Raw genomic sequence first — 24007 nt, forward strand, 5'->3', positions numbered from 1 at the left:
ATGCTCTCCTGTTTCTGGAATCATCTGTACCCACTTCAGCAGAAATGCAGATCTCTAGTCTTCCAGAGGCAGGGCACAGAGTAACTTGGAGATGCTCCAAGGTCCTTAGCGGTTGCACCCCCTGCCCATCAGGCAGGGGATCTGGGATCTACAGCTATCTCCTTTCATGAATCTGTGAAAAAAATCTGTGAAAAAATTTCTGGTTCCCAGCTTCTTCTTTTGCTTGCCCTTTTTCACAGCTCTCCTTTGCCTTTGATCTCTGTTCCAGGGAACACCAACAACAGTGGGAACTTTCAAAGATGAGAAAAAAATGGACAAAATTTGCTTCCTATAGTCAAGTCACATTCAAGGAATGAACTTCAGAATAGGCATTTTATTTACTAAAAGTAGCAGATGCCTGCCAGTACTTCTTCTCTGGAATTTTCCCACAGGAGAAATGCAAAAGCTGTTGCACACCAGTGCTTACCCTTGTGTCTGCTTTGCAGCTATGACTGAGATCTTGTGTTTATGATAAACAGTGCTCTCTTATCTGTAGCTTTCAGCATAGGAACAAACTCTTTGGGAAGAACAGGGACATGAATATTTGGAGTCCCCTGTCCACTAAAAAACTCTCTTTTTATACTATTTGGGCAGTATCAGACAGAAATTATGAAGAGCAAGTTGAAAGAGAAGGATATTAGGGAATGCCTGATTTAAGAGAGATGAACACTTTAGTTATATTTTGCTCATCTAGACCCACCTCAGCCCAAGTTTGTCGGAATGGAGTGCTATCAGGATTGGATTCCAGCTTAGTGGTTATCAGGAGAAATGTGGTTTTCACAGCTAACAGCCTCAAACCTGCTATGATAATCAGTAGTGACTTCTTGCTAATCTCAGCAGAGAAAACAAACACCAAATTGCTCCCAAACCTTGGCAGCTCCACCAATTAAGGACTAAGACATGCTGAAAAGGGAGCTACTACAGACACCACAGGTATGTGGATGGCTTCAGTTTTTATGTTGTACTTGGTTGCAGCTATTCATGTTCTCATGCCTTCTAGGAAAACTTCTAATGTATTTTACTTAAGCCACCATCCCTAGTCAACCTGCTATGGATTTTAAGTTAACCCTTGCTAAACCGGAAAAGATTCCTCACTATCAACTGTCATGCATGCTTAGGATAAAATGCTTGGAATGAAATTTGGCTTTACAGAAGCTTTAGCCCATTGCTCCCTCTGCCGGAACTGAACTGGGATGACATATGGGGAAAGCCTGTCTCACCGCCTCATACAACGACATGGATTAGAAGAACTCATTATCCTTTCTCAAGGAAGGGCAGGAGAGAAAGTTCATAAGCATTAGATGAATTGTCAGACTGCTCATTCCAACTGAATTCCTCCAGGAAGTAATTTAATCCTGTTTCTCTCAACAGATCATGAAATGGCATAGTGTAATGGGGATCATTTAATGGAAATTGTGAGAGTAATTCCTTAGCATCATCACCTGGTATTCAGCCAGGCTATTACTATTGGAAGAAACCCCCCTCATAGCTCATATCTCAGCCTGAGAGATATCTCAACCTCATATCAGCCTCAAAATGTACTTTCAATTTTACTGTCCAGTGAACATTTTATCTGATACGGAAACTCCTGCCGTGTTGGAAACTTCTCTTTTGTGAATGGAAGAACTTTTAATACTGCAGAATCAAAAAAAGACAGCCCTTACATGGAGGTGATGTTTGGTCAGATTTATTTTTTTGTGTGTAACAGATTGATGCTCTACAAAAAATAGCCAAAATATTAGTTTTATGAAGGTGAGCATTACCTACAAACTCTGCATGCTCTACCACAAGACAGACCACAACAGACTTGTGACTGTACTTCTGCTGATGAAAGCAAGAGGAAGTGTGTTTTGTTAAAAGGAAACACTTTTATCAGACTCATAAATCAGACTGATGTTTGAAAAGGGCTTTTTTTTTAAGCCTAATATCTGTCCAAGATCCATTTCAATACTAAAATGCTCCAAAAAAATTAAATCTTCTAAAATTTACCATTAATAATACAAATACTTGCCCCTTTTCATCTAGGTTGCAGAAGACATTTAGAAACGTCATTATTTTCCTGAAGACTCACAGGACAGTTATTATCAGTGGCTACTTTAAAAGATGTGCACACAATGCCCTGACTTTTTCTGGATAAAGTAGGATTTCAAACATCGCCCTGGTCTAGATTAAACTCAGCTACGTTTTTCATAAAGTTCCAAAATTCTCATTACATTTTCAAAATGTTATCTATGAGAGAAGTGTTCTTCAATTCATATTCTAGATTGGTTTCACTACATTTGGATGGTGGTTTCCATATCTTGCATGTTCTTATTTAGAGAAGTGAGAAAAAGATTAAGACTCCTAGTAGCCATGACCTCACTTTCTAGGGCTGTGATGTTTACTTGTGAAAATTGCTTCAAGATACTTGAAAATAATGTGTGAAAGAACTGCAAAATATTAATTTTGGTCAAAAGAACACGCACACATTTCAAGCAAGGGAAGTAAAATAAATCACAGGAACACAATCACATTTAGGAGTTAGTGAGGCCTCCAAAAAGGAGGTAACTTACTACCTGTTTCAATTCTTCTTCCTAAAGAAAAAGAGGATCAGCACATAAGATTAGCCAGGGTATAGGTGAAGAACAGAAAACAAAGCCAAATTTGGAGTACAGGGTTAAAGGTACAGTCAAGATAGTTGAAGGTATGTGACCAGGTTATGGTCCCACCTCTGCACACTTTGAAACACTAAAACAGTGTAAAGTGTGCAGAAAGCGACTACCATTTCCTACCCCAAATTCTCTTTGTCTAGGCAGTGCAATTTACAGCAGGCAGCCCTGACTGCTAGTTGTAGCACTGCAACATTTCATAGGTACAGTGAAAAGTATCCTGTCTACTTCCAGCTCCCAAAAATCTGCTGGCTACTAAGTGGGCTCTGCTGCTCAGGTGCCAACAATACCTGTGGCTGCAGAAGCCTGTGCCTGAAGAGATGCAAATGACATAAGGAGTCAAACTCATCCTTTGATGCAAATACATTGTTGCTAAATGGATTTCAGTGAAATTCTGCTTTTATCAGAGCCATATCTGACTCAAGTTCCACTAAATTTCCATGCACTCATTTTATGTGGCATGGCCAAAACCAAAACACTCTTATGCTATTCAGAGCACTTTTTTCCAGTGTGAATTTTTGTCATCATCTGTCCTGAGGCACATCAGGTAAAATAGGGCTGGACTCTGCAAATAAAGACACATTTGCCATTTTATCCTAGTCTGTCTTAAAAATGCACATACTTTTTGATACCTTCATTTTTAACTGAGATCCTTTGTTGAGACACGTTTCATCCAATTAACAAGGGTTTGTTTCTGTATTTATGAAAATGACCAACTGTTGTTGGGAAGCATCTCTAAGATCAGTGTTAGATGTGGTTGTCAAATGGCACGTCTGACAGAACTAGCAACCGAATGGGCAAAGTTAAAGGAACTAGCAAAGGCAGTTCTGTACTGTTAGCTGGAGCAGTTACTGGAGTGTACAGTGCTGAGTTGTTTTTCTCAGAGTTAATAGTTAACTTGTTTGACATGTTGGTTTCTTTCTTTTCTTTTTTTTTTTTTTTTGTATTTGATGTCCTCAGTAGAGAAAACTCTAAAAACACCTGAAACTGGACCACAACATATTTTGTGTTTGGACATTGTTGAATGACCAATCCAGAGACTGCCAGCCTGATATCCAGAGATGTGGCCAAATCCTTCTACAAAAGAACAAAACAGGATTGTATTGCATCATGCTGCAGTATTATTTAAAGGACTGTATTAATTCTTCAATAGTTTAGAGCCTGTCTCTGATGTTCCATCCACTTAGCAGTAGGTGACAATGATGATGCAGTGTTACTAGAGGAACAATGTCATCTCAGCATCATTTGAAATGCTTATATAGAAAGGCCAAGGCAAAAAGTAGAAAGGGAAGGAAATCAAGCCATATCTTATAGGTGGAAATAGTCAAGTTCTGCAGAATTCTGTGGTCATATCTCCTCCCTTTCCTCTCTTGCTTCACTCTGCCTGTTTTCCTTGGTAATATCAGATGAAGTTCCTTACCTTCAGCAGTTTCATGAGGCCTTCTAACTGAACCATAAGCTCCCTCCGGCTTTCCTGGAGAGCAGACATCCTTTGTTCCAGCTCATCCTTCCTCTGTCTAAGAAACAAGCAGATCTGATCAGAGCTTACCCCTCACAGTGTCAGCAGCTTTTAACTGCATTGTTTTCCCAGCCAGACTATGAGGTAGATGCCTATAGACTGCAGGAAAGCAAACACACTGTATTAATTCAGCATAGTGCTTAGGAATGGGGCTACATGAAAGCTAGGGAGTTCCCTCATACTGAGAATATTCATTGGACTGAATATAGTGATTAGGGAAAAGACAGACACTTGACATAGACCCTTTTCTAAAGAACAAACGAGGTTCAAACAAATTTCTGTTATATCCCTTGTGGGAATGCCTGGCAATTTTTGTCTTTGGATCTCTCTAGTCAATAATCTCACTAGCTGTCAGGAGAAATTAAAGCCATGCCCTGAAGGACAGGAAATTACAGCAGGGGCACGGAACAGAGTGAGATGTAAGAGAAGCTAAGAGTTCAGAAATTCAGTCAGAAAACTACAGTGATCTAGTTTCTTTTTTTTTTTTTTTTTTTTTTTTTCCTGAAAGCAAGAGTAAGACTATCACACAGCTGAGATATAACTGCTTGAAAATAGCTCTTTGGACTCGGAGTCCAGAGCTGGTCCTGCGACTATGAATACTGAGCCACTCCAAGTGTGACAGCCCGTTTGTGCCCATAGAAATGGGAACAGTTTTGACTCTGCAGAGCTCCACTGGACAGGACAGGGGTTCAGCACTTGCACATGTTCAAGCACTAAATTGTGAGAGGTCCCCACATAAATACAAAATAAAATTATGGCCTCCTGGAAGCTATGATGTAATTGACAACATTACTGTTGAAAAATACACATATAAAGTATATTTTATATACTACTGTATTACAAATAACATAAAACCACTGTGAGCCTTGTACTATCTCTAAAATATGACAATTTAATCCTAAATATAAAGAATCAACAAGGCTAAATTTCCTATATTTAGGGAAATATGAAACCCTGATTTTGAGCCTTCTCTGTAAGTAAGCAGTTACTGATATAAGCAATATTGATTTCTACACATTTACTCATGTGTGCTCTCACCTATATAACACGATCATATAATAACACTGCCAGGTTGTATTTATGCTTCTGGAGGATTAATCTATTTTCTGCTATTTTCTGGGCATGTATGTAAAGGTTGGAAATGCTATGAACTGTACAAAGGCAACTGAATTTAAGAAACTGCTAATAAAAATAACATACCCTATCCGTGTAATTCAAAGTGGCAGGTCCTAGCACAGACCTTGCTGGGTTTTAGATTCATTCTACAGGGAGAGAGCATCTAAGCAGCATGTGATGTACAGACTGCTCCTCTGACTTTTTTCTCCAGTTGTACTCCAGAGCAAGTTCTTGGAAGTAACGGGCTTTCCAAGCTGCCTTCAAGACAGGACTGGTAATGTGAAGGAATGCTGTGTTCAGAACCTCGTTTCAGCGAGCCTGCAACACTACAGCAGCTAGTGAAAGACGCTGAGACAGGTACCCACAGCGTAATTTACAGATTCCAGCATTTCTTAATATTATATGAACTAAATTGCCCTACTGCCCTAATTGCTTTAAGCCCCAAAAATCTATGGGGTAACAGATGTACATCAGTGCTGCTGTTCTGAGTTCTGCTGTTTTACACATGATAAGAACAGCCTTGTGACATCTCACATGTCTAGGAATTTGAGGTGGCATCTAAATTCCACAGTATATCAGAAGCCAAACTTCTGCCTTTCTAATGGTGAACATTTTAGAAGGTATGCAAAGCAGTATAGACTCACAGATTAAAAGTTATTTTCTGACTCTGACACTGCATGTTAAATCAGAAAAGATATCATAATTGAGGAACTCGGTATCACTGCCTTAGGGACATCCTATGTCAGGAAATTCAAATAAGGATATTATGGTTTTAATACGTGTAGCAAAATTGAAAAGAGGGAAAAATTAAGTAGTCAGTCCACTAACACTGCACAATCATTTGATTTTTTTTTTAAAGGATAATGAATTTTATTTGTCAACTACATAGAAATCTAATCTCCTAAACCTGCTTAAAATAGACTTCAGGCTTGATGCACAGGAGCTACATTATTGGTATATATTATGCAGTGTACACTTTTTCATCACAGTCAGTTTTGTATCTCACAGAACATCACTTGCCTGTATATATCTAGAAGTAGCTACATACTAAAATCGCTCATAGAAATGAAGAAGCTAATTTGTCTTCAGATTGGAAAGCAAATGTAACTGTTTATGAAACAGGAAAATATTTTAGTGTGGAAAACTCAATAATAAAACTATACAGTATTTGTAAAGAAAAAAATTAGCACAATTTCTTACAGTAATTTCCTTTGGTTATAAAAATCAGACCACTAAAATATTACTTGTGTGAGGAGCGGCTAAGCGGCCAAAAATGGTCTTTAGTCTTCTCATGAGAGAATTGCTCTATGCAGGGGGATAAAATTTAATCTAGCATTGTTTCACTAAAAAGAAAGTGTTTACAGTCTATACTCTATTCATATGAAGTGTTTTGAATAGTTCTTATTGGATTCTCTGTCTGGCTCTCATAACATGAACTTCAGGACTTGCTGGGAGCCTATGGATCTGGACCAATGACAATTGTACTTCTTCAGTGTGATAAACATGGCAATTAGTAAATCCATGTAGAGTAGCTTTATTAACATGCAGACACATCCATATCAATGTTTTTAGCTTGGTGGGATAATTGAAGAAATGATCCTCTAAATCTTCAGCTGCTACAGATGACATTACTCCTCACTTCCCATGTGAGAAGGAGGATCACTCTGCAGCCTGGTTTTGCACTGTGAAGAGAACTGACCTCTCCTTAAGAGTTCAACCCGTGGGGGACATTTCCAAAAATTAACGCCTAATTCTGGCTGTATTTTCATGTAGCTCTGTATTTATGTTAGCATAAAAGACAAGTCTTTGTAGAAGCATTTGTTCTGACAGAACGACATTTTTCCACATATAATTAATGGCATTTGGACAGGGCTGTGGGGACCTATTCCAAATGACCTAAGGGCTTAACTCTGCAAACACTAATGCACATACTTAATTTAATGTAGATGAGTAATATGTGAGATTCCTCATGCATGCTGTTTAAAGCATAAGCTTAATTACTTCTAGGACTACAGCCTGCACCAAAAGTGGAGAAAAAATACACATTGTGTTATTTACATAAAAAAGCCCCAAAACCATAACCCAGGCTTATCTCTTCTCTTATTGAGAATGACTGGCTGGCCTCAGTCATGGAGCTGGAGGTTTTACTGCTGTGGACTTACCTCAGGAGCCGGAGCTCTGCAAGGAGAGTGGGATTTTGTTGTGCCTTCTCCGGTGTGGGCTGAGACGCTTGCTCATGTTCAAGTCGCAGCCTCTGGATCTCCTGTAGGATTTCTCTTGGGGAGGAAAATAAGCAGACTACAAGTCAGTAATTTTCCACAAAACCAGCCCACTGGACATTGCAAGAGGAGAAAAAGTATGATTGTATGTAGCTCTTCATCAGTGCAGATATAATGACTGGGCTCCAACCAACAAAAGAAGCCCTCAGCAACAGGAGAGGGCTCTGGATATTTTTGAAATAAACTTTTAGGATTTCACCATAAAGAGAAATATTTCTTCAAGACCACCAAAAATCAGGGGTAGACATGAAATAGTTCTATGATTAATTAAATTGTTCCCCATGAACATTTCAAGCCCCACATGAACTTAAGAAAAATTAAAATAACATATCTATCTGGCCCTTCTTGAGTATCAGAGAAAATATTTAGCTCTTAAAAAATACTTTAAGTGTAAGTAGAGATGTGAGAGTGGTCAACAATTCATGGAGAAGCACTTTAATAGGACTTGTTACGACTGGCTCGCCAGCCCTGGAGTGCTGTCGAAAGACTAATACAAAGCTCCGCAGGAGAAGGTTGAAACCTTTGTGCATTTTGTCTCTCTGCAATGTGCTGGATAGCAGACGGTCAGAAGGCAGCCTCAAACTATGAAAGACGCATCGAGACTGGAGCTGGTGGCTCATTACACGGTGACAGAAGGCAGTGCAGAGTTTGGAATAGGAAACCATCTGGTCTGGGCTGGCCTCTATTTTACAGTCCGGCAGTAAAAACAGAGTTCTGCTGCCATACATTTCATGGCATCAGGCAGTCTGATACCCAGGGCCAGATCCTCTGCTGCTAACAAACAGGCATCGCTCCTTTTTTGGGGCTGGCTGGCCTATTTCTCCTGGATACTCTCTTTCAGTCTCGGTCACATCCGTACCTAGTCCCTCATTTGATCAGCAGCCTAACTTGCTGCTAACCTTTCTGCAAACCTTTCCCAGGAAGACGGTGTTCTGGGGAGCTTTAATCATCTTTTTCACAAATAAAAGCAGGGGAGCATAACATTACTAGTGTGACTGATCTTTATATCATTTCATGTTATAGTGCTACAGAGGATTCAATTCACAGTTAATCTGGGTTTGAAACAGGACAGGCTTTTATTTTTTTTTAGCTCTTAACAAACAGCAGATGCAAATAGTAAAGTATCAATGATTATAACATGTCATTGAATAGTACACTCATTAAAACACAGGGTGGCTATGCGTTTCAAAGCCTTTGTCATATTCTGTGGACCTTTTAGTGCCCTGTGCTTTATCTCGGGGGAGGTGTATGTGCACGTATAAGCACATTACACAGAAATAGGTGGTAAAAAATGTTAACAAACAAACAAATATATACAACACATGGGACTGAACAAAACCAGGTACTTTGTGGATGCTTACCGGTTTTTATTTTCAAGCTCTGCTATCAGCTGCCTTTGTTGCTTGTTTGCATCAATGGTGAAGGAGATATCTGATGCCCCTCTCTGCTGACCCTGCTGCTGTTGTAAAAACGAGAAGGCTGCATTGAAGGAGGAATAGCCAGCATGTACCCGTGAGATCAACACAGATCTGTTCTGTGAAATCTCCTTTCAGAAAATGCAGTACCAGGCTTGCCTACACTAAAAAAAGAGCATCCATGTTGTGCTCATACCAATATGGCTCCATTTCTAGTAAAAGCAGGGTAAGTGCTAGAGTAAATAAGACTCAGTGTTTACCATCCTGTCATTCATTGCTTCTTCTAGGACCTTCCTCTGAACCAATCATAAAAGGCAACGGCACTGCTGCAGGCAGTTGCTGTAATATGGCTCTTAATTTTGATACTACAGACAACTACATACACTGAAGCAAAAACCTGTGTCTCTCTCCAAAAAGAAGGGGATGTGTTTCCAGTGCAGTGACGCTTTGTTTTCCTGAAAGTACAGTTTTACTTTTAGTTTGAAAGCTGTACTGAGCTTTTAGTCTGGCTGTGTGGCCAATTTGGCCACGTTTTCCTATACACTCTGATGATATTTCAGAAAAACTCTTTCCCCACTCCTTCTGGTACAGCAGAACCCTTTTTTCCCCAATAAAATGAAGTGGGAATTAAACTATTTCTTACCAAACTAGGCAGTGCTCACTACAGCTTCACTGGACTATGCTCTTTTTTCATGTTCATCAGCAATAACCAAATATTGTTTTCCTTGTTCACACTCCTGTATTTCAGTATTGTATCAATGACAACGCAGAGCAAGACATTTAAAGTTTCACAGCTATCAAAGATATCCATTTATTTCTAACTCCAACCTGAAAGAATCAAACATTAAAAAATACTCTGCTGAGTTACTGCTGTGATCTGAGTGTTTCTCACCGTAAAAGCCCTGTGAAATGTAACTCTGGAGCCCCATTTTATGTGATGCCAGGCACCTCCTCCTCCAGGAGGTGGACCCTCAAAAGGGATGAAGATACATCTCGGTGCTAACCTTTGTCAGCACTGTCTGTGGGGAAAGGACAGTACGTTATGCCTGTAACCATTTATGTTTTTTCTGCTACCAGTACATTTTCCCATTAACACTCCAACCACAGGGAAGCAGAGCAGTGCATAAAGAAGAACTGATACACGTCAGTGGATGTCACAACTGATACAGGGGGAACCAGGATCTTTATCCTGGATGCCCAGTGTATTAATCTATTTTGTTCCTTACAAAACAGAACAATCATCAGCAAAGCTTTAAGAATTTCCACTGTATACCTAATGTGGTGCCACTCTTGTGCTCGGAGAGGTTTCTGTATACAGAACCTTCTGTCTCTTGTTCAAAGAACACAAATGGATGGCAATGAGAAATTCAGTATTTTCCTTCAAAACAGCTCTATTTAAATGTTGTTTCCTAAGTTTCCCCCCATATTATGGACACATGCTATAAACAACTGATTTCTACCAGTTTCTATCCAGAGACATTATTAATGGGAAATCTTGTTCCCATAAAGAATTATCATCCTTCAGAAACAAGACCATCACCTACAGGTTGCCTTACACTTGAAACACTGTGTGTCATGCCTATGGAAGGGATTCGTTTGGACTGGGCTGGCAGACCAGGAGGATCCTCTCTGCCCCTGCAGCTGCAGGTAGTGTGAAATCTTCCGTGACAGATGGTTTTCACTTAACCATCATTTATGGTCCCTTGTTCTATCAAATGTGCTGAGATGGAAAAAAAGTAACTAGGCTGACCTTATTTGTGCCATTTAAGATTTTATATACTTCGATTAGGTTCCTGCTTCATTCTGTCTTATTCCTGAATATAGTTAGTGAGGTTTTAGCCTGTCATCACCTTCTATCTTGGGATACATAGAGCAGAATAATCATTGCTCTGAAATGAAAATGGGAGCTGGGGCTAATGCAAGGGGTCATTACAGTCATCCTGCTGAAGATCATTCTTTAAAATCCTCAGCACTTAGGGCCCCAGTAGCTGTGATATTTGAACTAAAGAGTAAAATGGATTTACCACCCCATTTTTCCACTGCAGTAAATCATTAACCTTTAACCAAAGCTAGTCCAGACAATATTTTCTAGTCATTCCTGAGTTCAAGATGTTAAGATTCCTTTTGCTGTAATTGTTTAAATATCATTGCATTAGTATATAGATTATATGCATTAGTATGTGTACTCTTCAGTTTAAATGGACTGCATAAAAGTGTTATTACTAAAGCATAACAGTGTCTGATGAAAAGGATAGGGAAAAATAATCTATTAATCATTAAAACTGTCAGATGTAATTTCCCTGATCTCGCCAAGCCCCTGGAACACAACGGAAGGAAAGTACCTTCCTTTAATTAAAACACTTACTGATGAAGAAGTTTCTGCTGCCAGCCTTGCTGCATACCTGGCGATCAGCTTATGTTCTTCATCCAGGCGACTTGCACTGTCAAGCACGCTGTTCAGGATTGGAGGGGAAGGAGGGAAGACACGTTAATACATGAGAAAAATGACCATTGCTCTGTCACACTGTCCGCTCACACCCCTTCACTGCAGAATTTAGAAGCAAAATGTTGCCAAATTAACAATGGCAGATGTTAACTGAGCAAAGGGGAGAAATGGAAGGGTGATTTCCCTGGAATGATCAGCTCTAGGGGTCAGACAGCATCTTCCCTTAGGGGGAAAACAGCAGCAGTCTGCAGACACCTGGCCAAGATTGCAAGATGCAACTCATAGACTACGTTGTCCAAAGAGGGGTGAGAGGTGGTTAGGACCACCAGTCAGCATTTGTTTTTACTTCTCAGTTTAGTCATATCACCTAGAAGAGTGATTATTTTTTGGAAAGTGGATTAGCGGGAACCTCTGTGTTTGTTTAGAAGCTTTGTCAGATTTACAACAGAAAACAATACCTAGGACAGTTCTGCAGGCCAGTTACCAAGGCCTCATGGACCACACTTTGGAACCACTGATCTAGGAATTTATAATCAGACATTCTCTTTCATTCTTGATTTCTTGCTATTTGGGAGTAAGATTTCAGAGAATCTCATAATGGTGATCAGAGTTAGAACTGAACAGCAAATGCACCGAATTCCTTTAAAATATTGCAACTTATTACTTATGTATCACCTCTGATCCCAGACTTGGACTTACTTTAACTTAGAGCCAACTCCAGCTGCCAGGATGCAGCACCAACCATGAAGAGCTTTGGTCCCATGTGCAGAATCTCCATGACAATTACTCAGAAAGTATATGAACTAAACAGTAAATATGCTGAATTCCTTTAAAATACTGCATCTTATAACTTTTTTTCCCCCTAAGAATATCAAAGGCAAGTATTTCTCTCCTCAGATTGATCCCTTGCCAGCTGTCCTTATTTTAAATGGAGGCTATTATTTAGTCAGATGAGGAGGAAAAGGTAATATAGTGAGAAACGTTACTATTTCTAAACATTTAGAAGTTTGCCAAGAACCATCAAAACTAATAAACACACTAATAAAATGACAAAAAATGAAATCTGAAGAGGCCATACTTGACCCTGGATAATCTCAGGTTTTAGAATCCTATATTGCATTACTCATAGTATATACAAGAGAAAAAAATTGAAGCCCCTAAGAAGAGGTGAGAAGAATCCTTCGCTGTGTGGAATACAAGACAGCCTGCAGACTATCCCAGACAGAGATAACTCTGACCTCTTTTCTTATCCCTTAGCAACTGTCTGATGTTTTGGCTGAAGGGAGACAGGCACACACCTCCCCACACATGGGCTCTTCAGGCCATGCAACTGGTTGCTGGCAAATGAGCTTCATGTTTCAAAAGAGTGCAAAGTAAGGCTTATTTTGGGCATGGGAATCTTATTCTGATTTTTGCCAGAAATTATATGCTGAACTTGAAAAGCCTTCCAGATTAAAACTACACTTGTGCAAGAAGTTCTATTTCTGAAGAATTGGCATCTTTAAAAGGAAAAGGAAATATTTCTCCAAAATTTCTGAGTGAGTTCATAACCCCAAATACATCAGGGAACTACAGTGTGCATCTTTTGGTTGACTTGATTAAGTCCACTGTGATTCAGAAGTCATGTTTGAAAGATGAGGAGCGGTTGATATTAATTGATCATTAAACTAAAGCTGGGAGTCATGCGGATTTCTTATGGCTTGCTGAGGCAAGGGAAAAGAGACAAACATCATCTTTTTCTCCTTCTGACAATAACCTGTGAGACCACAAGCATGAAGTTTAGAAAAACAGTAAAGCTGTGAAAAGTCAGACACAGAGGTGTTCTGTGTAAGCTAAGCTTGTGCTGCAGACTACACATAAGACTACTACACATACCACTCTACGGTGGTAGAAGAACACTGATTTTTTGGTTTTGGTTGTGTTCAATTTATTTTGTTATATACATAGCTTAAGTCTATGCTTACTCAGATTCTTGTGGGATAATTGATTTACTTGCTGAAAAGAGCTAAAGGTGTTTTGCTAAATTTATATAGTTCTGCTTCTTGCCTACTCATGCTTACTGGCCTGATAAGTCATCCAGAGAAAGAAAGGGACAAGCAGCACTTGCAGACACAAACCAGGTAATAAGGGTTACTTTCATGACAGTGTAATTAATTTTTAATTTTTCCATAATGACTAGAACATCACATCCTAACAGATGGCTGTGAAAACAGCAAGCATTCAGTATCAATTCTCTGTGCAACCACATTATCCACCCTGGAAAAATAATGGATTATGGTTTCACTTGTTGGTATAACACAATCTGCAACACAGTTCTGAGATGCGAGTTAACCCCTGAGACAATGATTTTATACTGAATGAAGCAAGCCACCGCAGCTTTTTGATTCTTACTTGCTATTTAATGTCTTTGATATATATTTATGTGTAGGTGGATGCCATAAAATAGATGTAGCTGCGCGTCAAATTTGGTCTATGAATGCCACAAATCGCTGCCCCCAAATCTTTGTAAATTAAATTTCAACGTCTGGGATAAATTTAGTTCTGGAATGTACCCATTCTATGTGATCGTTAAACAGAGAGGTAGGCATAGTAGCATTAGCCTCAACTGACAAGACTTTTATGTCTCAGAGTTCTGATTTGCCGTAATTCACTTCTGTTTTACTTCAGCAATTTCATGGACAATGATACAGTGAAATACACACAAGCTTTAAAATATTAGTGATATGTGTGCAGAATTTGGGACCCTCAAGAGAATGATTCAGGCATCCTTTTGAAAGAAACTGAACATTCTGCATACAAATATCCTGCTGCTGATCCTTCTTTTCTAAAAATGTTAAACAACACTTTTTAACACTGCTTCTCCATTAGTGACCATTTGTTTAAAGACTTTACAATTATTATATGCTATTTATAATAGCAATAATTGGTCTGGCAGAATTATCATCATTCAGATGTAGAGTGAATATCCAAAATTATTGCCTGTATAATAGAACTTCTTTTTTAGGCTTTAGTTGATCTATGTAATATTCTACGGTCTAAGGGAGACACATAAAAAAAAGGATCTCAAACCTGCAGGCAAAGGATGAAAAATATGATAGTCTGTGAACAAAGGAGTGACACTGGAGGATCTTTGCTATTTCTCAGGCTTTAGACGTGTCAAATCAGCCTGTTTTGCAGTAGGCACCCTGCTGTAGGTGATACGGATATCCTCTGATGGTCTTAAAATTGTGTCACCACTGGTTAGAAAAGTCTCAGAAGTGTCATTCTCTTGTGAAATTTTGCAGTAGAGGTATCAGTGTGGTCTTCATGACATGCTCTTATTCTACAAAACTTAATAAATAATTTACTATAGAAAATACTGACGAATCAAAGGGTAGGTTTCTAAGACTCAGGGCTGTAAGAACAGTATCCTAACAGCAACCCACCAAATATATTCTGAGGATTGTTTATCTGTGACACTTCCAAAATTGTCCTGTTTTTAGGGCACTTTAAACTGAGACACATCATCTGAGCCCTCTGCTATTGTTAATTTGCCATTTACTTTAGAATTACCAAGATTTTACCATCAAAATGTTAATAACACTCAGGTACATGGGTATAATAATAAAAAATAACAGTTCAAGAGAGCCAAGTGTCTATACATTTCCTCTATAATCAGTGGGTCTCTGAATGCCTTTCCCCTTTCAAAGGAAGATTAGACCAGCCTTCCTAGCTAGTTAGTTGTGCACACCCTCTTAACAAACATTTTAAAAAATACCATAGAATAGCATGGCACTTTTATAGTACAGAAATATGACTCACCACAGGACCACAGAGTATAACATAAAATCAGAAAATAACTTTCTATGGAACAAAAATAACCTCCTATTTATATTTTGTCTTATTTCCTCTGCACCTGAAAAGAAAAAGACTGAAATATACGGAATTAATATTCAAAACTAGGTAAAGACTCTTAACTTATATGAACAAAAAGGAAAACTATCTGCAGTTAAAAGTTCTTTTTTAGAATCAGACACTAAAGATGAACTAAATTAAGTATTAAGTATTGGCTTTACATGCTAAAGCACACTTTATGATTAAATTAACTAAAGCATCTGGCTAAGGGATACTTTTTCTACCCATACAGTTACTATAAATAATGAATTAAGTTTTTATCTTGTTTCTTAATTTGGCCTGTAGTGCTGGATTCTAAAAAACTCTCAAGTAGCTTATTAGCCTGTGAGGGATGGAAAGGAAAACTTGTACTACTAGTTGCGGTATCAAGTAACTGCAGATGAAAAAAAAAGATAAGCAGTGCAAATTAATTAAATAATCCCCCAAATACAAATACTAGCCTTAAAACACACAAAAAAGATATACTAGGCTATATTGGACTGATCATTAGGTACTATAAATTAGTCTAACTCAGTATCTAAAAAAACCACTGGTTTTGTTTTGAAATGCTACTATATAACTCTTAAGATAATTTTATGTATTATGCTCACAAAATATTTATGTAGGGTTTTTTTGCAGATGAAGGTCCAGCTACAATCATTCCACTTTTCATCTTTAGCTGCCAGTAGCACTTGAAAATATGTGATGCCATGTATGGGTATGTACACATGGTATTTAGCAGGCAGATACAACAGTTGAGCTGGCCAGCTGTGGACTCCTCTAAATCACAAGATACCTGATTATGCTTAACTACATGCTTTACTAAGGTTACCAAATCTTGTTAAACTGCAGGGTAAAATAACTTGAACTCAGAGGGATCCTAGCACAGTTGTGTGGGTTTTGAGCAAACTGCATCCAGCCACTTTGGGGTGTGGGCAAAAGGAGTTCACACCTTTACCTTGAAGATGCCACCCCAGGCTATATGAGATGCAGCAGCTGAGGCTCCTGCAGAGGCCTCACCTACCTCATCTGGCAACTGGCTTCACAAAGGAGCTTCAGGATGGCAACACTTTGTTGTTCTTGTCTTTACCAAAATACAACTATTCCCTTTCCCTGCTAGCAGTCTCATTGAAACAAAGCAGAAAATGGCAATGCAGCACAGTTTGATGCATGACTAAGACTGCTGTCCCTCTTGGTTATGTTTCTGTCAAAATCTAATCGGTATCTTATATAAATAACTGAGATTGTTTCTCACTAAGGATGCTGTGGCTGCAGTGATTTAATGTCAGTAATCAGACATTATGTACTACGCTTTGCATCGGTTATTTAAACAATTTAGGCCATTATCACTCACACTCTATTCATCCCTCAAAAGCATTAAATCTGAAGGATGTTATGGCACATAATTTTTATGTGCATATTTGGATACAAATGTACTATGACTTGGTAAGGATGGCTCAAAGCCTTGAAGGAACAGGTTAGAATATTTTGGATAAAATTTAGAGGATGAAGATGGTAAGGATGGGACTAGGCACTCACAAGGGGATCAACTGGTGGTCCTCACTGAAGCTAAATGAATCACAGATGCGGCATCCAAAACTCCAAACCTGGCAAACCAGCCTAGCACCAAAAATTACTTCAAACCCATGTCCATTCTTTGCTCACTTCTTGATGAATTGTATCAAGTAAGTCACTCATGGTAGGCAGGGCCTCATTTCCTTCTCTCTGTCAAACTAGACTGAGTGGTAGCATGCTCCTGTCCTCAGTCGTGGATTGGCAATGACTGGTCTACACATGTGCCCCCAGCAACTTGTTTTCACAGTGTAAATATTACTCAGTAAGTCTGCTTTCTGGAAGTGATACTCCAGGAATAAAATTACCCTTCAAAATGTTTTATTTTGAAGAAATGGTTTTAATTTTCCTCACTAAAAACTTGTTTGCCTTTTTATTCCCTCACTGGCACATTCCAGTGGGCTACAGAGTAAAGAAGCAGATCCAGAACAAAGAAGGGAGACTTTTTTTTCCACTGGGCATGACAAATTACTCCCATTTTCAACTGGAGCTACTTACAGAAGTGAATTTGGTAAGACCGCAGAGAACCATTGCATCCACTCTCCCAAATGAAGCTGCTTGTTGCCTTCTACATGTAAGAATAAATGGGGAGTTTCTCCTAACCTGGCAAATATTCTGTAGTAGCAGTACAGGAGACCAAAAGGTTCATGATGAGCAGAAGAAACGTCATTAGCATAGTTTTGTTAGAAACACTGTACAGTCTTCTGCTCAGCGCCGCATTGTCTAGGGCCATATACTACACTGCTCACCATCACCTTGCTGGTACAGGGCTGCAAAGTCTAGAGTTTTGTTGTGCTTGGAGAGATGAGCCAATGTTTCCCCTCCCTGGGGTAGCCTGCTGCAGTGCCATCATCCACAAGTGCTAGGACAGCAGGTGGGTTTAGGAGACAAAGCTCCATATTCACTCCAGCAGAAGCAATGAACTATGTTCAAGACAACCATTTAAAAACCTGTCATACCCGAGTCTGAATGAGAAGTGCAAATTTATACACAAGATTCAAACAATGCAGAAATCAGGCAGATTTAAACACAATGCCTGACATATATTAAAATTGAAATGAACTCCTTTCTTCACTAGGTTAATAAGCAAATTCCCATTATTACTATTATAATTATTTATATACTATTACCATTTCTTACTTGCAAGGTAAGGTGAAGCTACAAATTACATACACCTCAAAAATTATTACCTTGAAAACCTGGACTTGTTAGTCATCAATGTATGAAAATTTCTGTACCACCACCAAGTCCTGCGGTGACTAGAGCACAGCATCTGAAATCAACTTTGTACAGCCATTCTTAACTAAGCAATTATTTGCAATACCTTGCTACTTAACATCACTAGAAGGAATAAGAGCGATTGCCACAATCCATCAACTTTGGGAGGACATACCCTGTTTTCATACACATTGCCTTTAGGTTAGTGCTCATAAAGAGCTGCTTCAGCTTGTAGCCAAGAGGAAACAGTGAGAGCATCTGGCCGACCAACGTCCCTTTCCTGGGTTCCCCAAAGGTGCCAAACCTGCACTAACCGTGCGGGGTTGCTCTGCAGCATGTTGACATACAACCCGATGAGTACATGTTCATCGGCCAGCCTGTCTGCAACATCGAGGCTGTACTGTAACCTGAAATGGGGTTGAGGGGAAAGAGGGTGCAGTCCGGACAGACAGAGGGAAATAAACAGAGAAAGCAGGAGCAAGTAAGACTGTGAAATGGGAATTTAGGAATGAATATTTAAGTGTTCTTAGGAAAAAAAACCAAACAAACAAAACAAGTGCAGAAATTATTTTGTTATTATTGTAATTTATATGTTAAGTATTTCATGGCTTAGGATGGTAGAATCCCACTTGCTTACACAGCCAGTCTCAGAGATCAGTGAGAAGACAGACTGGGCCAGGGACTGGAGCTGTACAGTACCACTTATTTCAAAATAGAGCAGATTGTGAGGTCAGCACTATTTACTTTAATATACTATGTACTGCATATATACATTAAATATACATATGTTACACACATGATTAACATACTGAAATCACAAGTTGGATTTGCTTGGAAGTGTCTGATCAAGACCTCATTCAGGTGTACATAAAAATACTTAAAACACGCCCTACTAAGCTCACTGGGTTAATTGGTTATCACAGTTTTCTCAGGAAAGACATTTATAGAATATACTAAACTCAGGAGGAACAGAGGAAAAGGTTTTGGTTTAGCTGTGTTAGTGCAAGCTACAAACATACTCTCTCTTTAACTTACCCTTTTCCTTTCAAGAAAGCTGGAGCAGCCCTAGCCAGCAGTTTGCTCTGCTCTACTTCAGTATTCTTGGAAGGAGAGCTAGTTAATAAGACAGGAAAACTAAGAAAAGGGTAAACAGTGATGTCTGAAATTCATTACAGAACAGAGTTTGGAGAAACTCATTCAAGCACCCTGAACTGAATAAAAATAGCAACAGAAACGTTAATGAAATTTTAGAAAACTTCGGGACATGCAAAGTCAGGAATTAAGTTTTCCCTCCTGTTCTCCAAAAGCCTTCACTACAGATCCAGTGATGCAATACACCAGTTTAACCTCCAGAAGTACTATTCTGTTCATTTAAAAAAATATGTAGATCATCAAACCCACTTTTTTCCTCCAATTACAGTATTTAATGGATTGCAGTAACTGCATCTTTCCCAGTGCTTAAATACCTATGTTAATAAGATAACACTGGCTAAAAACAGAGAGATTGAAATGACAGTTTTTCTTTCATGCTGCAGCATTTTTGGTTTAAAAAACAACAAAGCAAACCAAAAATATATTTTACTTTCTGCTTTTAAAAATTTGTTCATCTTTATTTTTTGGTTTAGCTACTGATACTGTAAAGATCTTTGATTGAAAGGTGGGTGTGTGAACATACATGCACCTGTGCATCCAGGGGTGTACGTCTGTGTATACAGGCAGATGATGTTGCACAAATGTGATACCTGATGAATCTGAGCAGATGTGGCTCTAACAGACTGAAGATCAAAACCTTTAATATTAGGACAAAGAAGGAATCCAGTCAGATGAGGTGCGTGCCATTCCCCTCCTTTTGGAAGGTCAAGGTTGGCAGCAAGGTTCTGAAACGGCTGGTACCAAAGGGTGTCCTAAGAACCCAAGCCCTGTTGATTTATAATATATCTGGAAGATAGCTGAATGAAATGCTGTATTGCACAGCAAAAAAAAAAAAAAAAAAAAAAAAAAGCCTGCTTCACATTTCTATGCCCATTAGCATGCTACTTCTGTGCGTTGTGCTTTCACTGAAGTAATATCCATGCAGATAAACACGGTCCATGCAATTTAGAAGGATACGTTTTCCACCCATGTGTTCCTCCCAGTTACAGAAGGCAAACGCATTCAAGGGGTACAGGGTGTGCCATTTCAGCCAAAAATGCAGCTTTAGGCTCTTAAAGATAAGTAAGTTGCCACAAGGGGACATCAGAGACCCCGGGGCAGATTTTGTGCTCTGCTTTCTAACAGTGCAGTGTGATGCCCCCTCTACCAAACTGTAAGTTCTCCTCTCCTATGTTGCAGAAGCAACATAGTTAGGGTGGAGGGACAGGCAAGCAAACGTTACACACTGAGCAATCAATACAATGTCTATCAATGGCCATATCTTTTTTCATCGATTAAGGAAACTTGTAACTTCTAACTATGAGATGGAACATAACTTCCATGAGTTACTTCTAAGCTTTTCTGATGTTTGGGTGTCTCCTCTGGACTCTGTCATGCTGGTTAGCATATTTGTCCCCATGCTGTTGCCCTGAACCTGGAGGTGCAGACCTCCAGGCAGATGTCTCCTTCTCCAGGGAATGAGTGTTAATAGCTTTCCACATGATGTCCCAGGGTCAGACACAATCTAACAATCATATTGCTGACTTCAATTAGTTTGTGGTTCATTGCAACTACTAGGTCCTCTGTTAAAATATTTCTGTCCATCCAATTATGCTCCATCTTTTATTTGATTATTTGCTTCCTTGCTACAGCACTGTTCACTTGTAATTACTGAGTTTCCTCTAACTGATTCCAGATCATTTGGACATCAATTGCTATCACCGCAATTGAGCTCATTTTTTAATTTAGAAACTGCTCTCCAAGCACTCTTTCCCATAACTATTTCAACCTTTGTACCATCTACAAATTGCATGCATTCACTCTATTGCTCCCACTAGGTCATTACAAGAAAGAGTGTGTAGTGTCTGACTTAGGACAGCCCTCAAGAATCCCACCTCATATGTCCTCATCCTAGAATGACAGCAAACTTCTGAAAATGTAATTACTGATTTTCAAGGTTGCTCTTATACTAACTTCCCCTAGTCCATACTTCCTTTGGGTACCTCTGTGTCATCTGGGAGTATATCAAAAGTCCTTTTAACTGTATCGTATCTGTCGCTTCTTTTTTACCCACTGGACCAGTTATCCTGTCAATGAAATAAATTAGTTTGGTTTGACATAATTTGTTCTTGACAAATCCATGCTGGTTATTTCTCATGGTTTATTATCCTCCAGGTGCTTACTAATTCTGTCATAATTTCAGTATCTTTGGATACCAAGGTTAGGCTGTCTCTTGTATAATCCCTTCGATCTTTGTCCCTGTTTCTGCCTTCAACCTTCCTTCATTCGGAAGAGCTGACATTCAACCTTCTTGTTCTTCCACATCTTCCTACATCCTCCACATAGTTCCCAAAATACAGCTAATACTTCAGAGATTGTTTTGGCCACACTGAGTTTCTCTGAGTCCTACCCACTGCAACAAGTATTTTAAAGATATATTCCTGTTAAACAGAAACATTTTCTAAGATGTCAAAGAATGGTTCCCTATCTAAATTAAGAGACAAAACCTCCAACTCTGAGCAGATGTCTACAAAGATGTAGACCTAACAGTATCGGTGTAAATGTTATACCCTCTTTAGTGGCTACTAAACAATAACATATAAACCTTTCCTTTAGCAGGTAGAATATTGCCAATGAAATAAGGAGGATTTTTATCTTGTTCTGAAAACAATATATGAAGGCAACATGCAGTTCAAGTCTACCACACTCCTTAGAGACAGAAGCATGGACCCCAGCATGTTTTGCTCCAAAGTTAGCTGTTGTCCAGAAGTTTTCCCTAATCTTTTGCTATGCCCAGGTAGAATATCAAATTCTTTTTTGCTTTTATGTGGAGTTCAAAAAAGGCACCAGCTACTCTGACTCAGCATTAAATTAGACTCAATTTTTCCTTGGCTATGGGCATTTGATATCATAGTGCATTCTTTCTACCTACCACAGAATTGCCAAGTAATTTCCATTTCAGCAGAATGTGCTGCATCACTCCATTTATTCCAGTTTATTACTCCTTTAGAAAAACTAAATGTATTAGCTGTGAGGGGGAGCTGAGAAAAACGCAAGACAAAACGTCCTGTTTCATCTTACCCCAGTTTAGCCCTAGAATTTCATAGCTTAAAGAAGACATTTATTAAGAAAGAGAAATAGATTTTATCCATTACTATGGTGGCTACGAACTTTAAGGCAGAACTGACAGACTGCAGCTTGGGAACAAAACAATCCGAATAAGGAAAAAACATTAATTCAGGGTATAGAGTTATTCCTCTTGACTGGACAGAAGTTTCTGTAATGCCTAATCTACCTGTTTTGACATAACAGATCCAATTCATCGGGTTTGCAAGGCCATTACCTACTCTGCAGAATATTCCCTTGTTCTGCTGCCCTCTAGGTAATCAGACGTCACAGAAACAAATGTGAGATGAAAACCTGAATATTAGTTACAGTATAAAAGTTAGAGGACTTGTGGTTTTAATCACATATTAGCTGTCATTCCAGTAAATGACTGTGATTCGGTATCTGGGAGAAGATCACAGATTTTTTCTTTTCTAATATAAGCGCTTTAAAGTTGTTCTTGAGCTTTACAGAGCATATTGTTGTTATCAATTTGCACGCTGCATATATTGAGAAGAAAGGAGCTTGTAATTTTTATGCCAGACTCCTCGAGAAAACTCTCTTATGGACATGGTCGCTCAAACTAAGCAAAGCAAGCAGAGAAATTTTAAGGGATTTTGATTCTGAAGTGGTTTGAAGAAACTAAGAAGCATCTCAGGGAAAGACTGAATTTCACCTCCTCTGAGCTTTGGAATAATTGCACACCCATTCAAAATCAATGCTTCAGACACAATTGAACTGCAAAGAACATAAAATGTTCAATCTCATTTCAGTTGTTCCCCACAATTTGTCTTTGTATTTACTAGTTATCAAAGACCTTTCCTCTAATGAGATTCTTCTTCTTCCTAGTTAATTTCCCTTTTTCATCCATGAGTCCTGAAATTAAGATGATATTGTGCTGAACTTATGAGACCATATCCATTTCCAGTATCAGAATGACTCGGTGTGCTGAATTCAGCATTTCCTGCTACAGGGAGAAACTGGTTGCAAACGGTTATGTTCTTATGTGAACACAACTAGCTGAAATAAATACCATGGGAATGCTACAAATGACAGTCTGTGCCAATTCTACTTTGCATAAACATTCTAATTACACAAAAACTTTCTTTAAAGCTATCTGAAACCTCTAGACTAGATTGCAACACAAATTAAAGTAACCATAAGTTATCTGCAGTGAAAATGCAGCCAGCAGAGCTTTTAGCACTGATTACATTGAGCTAGAAATTTTACCCTGAGTTTGTACAATTTTTATTATTATATGAATCACAGAGCATTTAATATATAATCAGCACAATTGCAAACAGAGCTGTCATAGCCTGTTCCTCTGATGTATGAGAGGATGAGCTTCCACTAATGAGGCCTGATTTTCCCAGGGCAATAATAATAGTAAAAGCTAAAAGAATGAACGAAGATACTGTTATTAGTCTAATACGGATTGAAGAACTTGGCATTTAGCAGAAAAGTACCTTGGTCTCAGTACTTTCTTACTGAATTATAGCTAATGCTCATGGATTAATCAAAAAGAAAAAAAAGGTCACTATACTCCACAGTAAAAAAAATGGTGTAAGTTTTCTTATCCACCTGCATATTTCTTTCATGCAGAATGGAAAAGGCTCTTCCTTGAGGTCACTAAGATGAGAGGGAAT

The 24007-nt window shown here is 38.8% G+C and overlaps 1 protein-coding gene across 9 annotated transcripts in view; it reads right to left on the reverse strand.

Moving 5' to 3' along the window:
• Positions 1–24007, reverse strand: part of DTNA (dystrobrevin alpha) — a 188962-nt gene that overhangs the window by 19449 nt on the left and 145506 nt on the right. For 2 of the 9 annotated variants that reach the window (XM_074898999.1, XM_074899006.1), the window contains exons 12-18: positions 19161–19238; positions 18440–18532; positions 11382–11469; positions 8963–9060; positions 7485–7598; positions 4108–4204; positions 2595–2612 (exon numbers count right to left, since the gene is read on the reverse strand). In XM_074898999.1, the coding sequence (XP_074755100.1) occupies positions 2595–2612; positions 4108–4204; positions 7485–7598; positions 8963–9060; positions 11382–11469; positions 18440–18532; positions 19161–19238 (586 nt within the window). Of the gene's footprint in view, positions 1–2591; positions 2613–4107; positions 4205–7484; positions 7599–8962; positions 9061–11375; positions 11470–18439; positions 18533–19160; positions 19239–24007 lie in introns of all 9 variants that reach the window. The other 7 variants (XM_074899003.1, XM_074899001.1, XM_074899007.1 and 4 more) reach the window with 6 other exon arrangements.

This window comes from Athene noctua, chromosome 2 (assembly GCF_965140245.1).
Source record: "Athene noctua chromosome 2, bAthNoc1.hap1.1, whole genome shotgun sequence".
Lineage (NCBI taxonomy): Eukaryota > Metazoa > Chordata > Aves > Strigiformes > Strigidae > Athene > Athene noctua.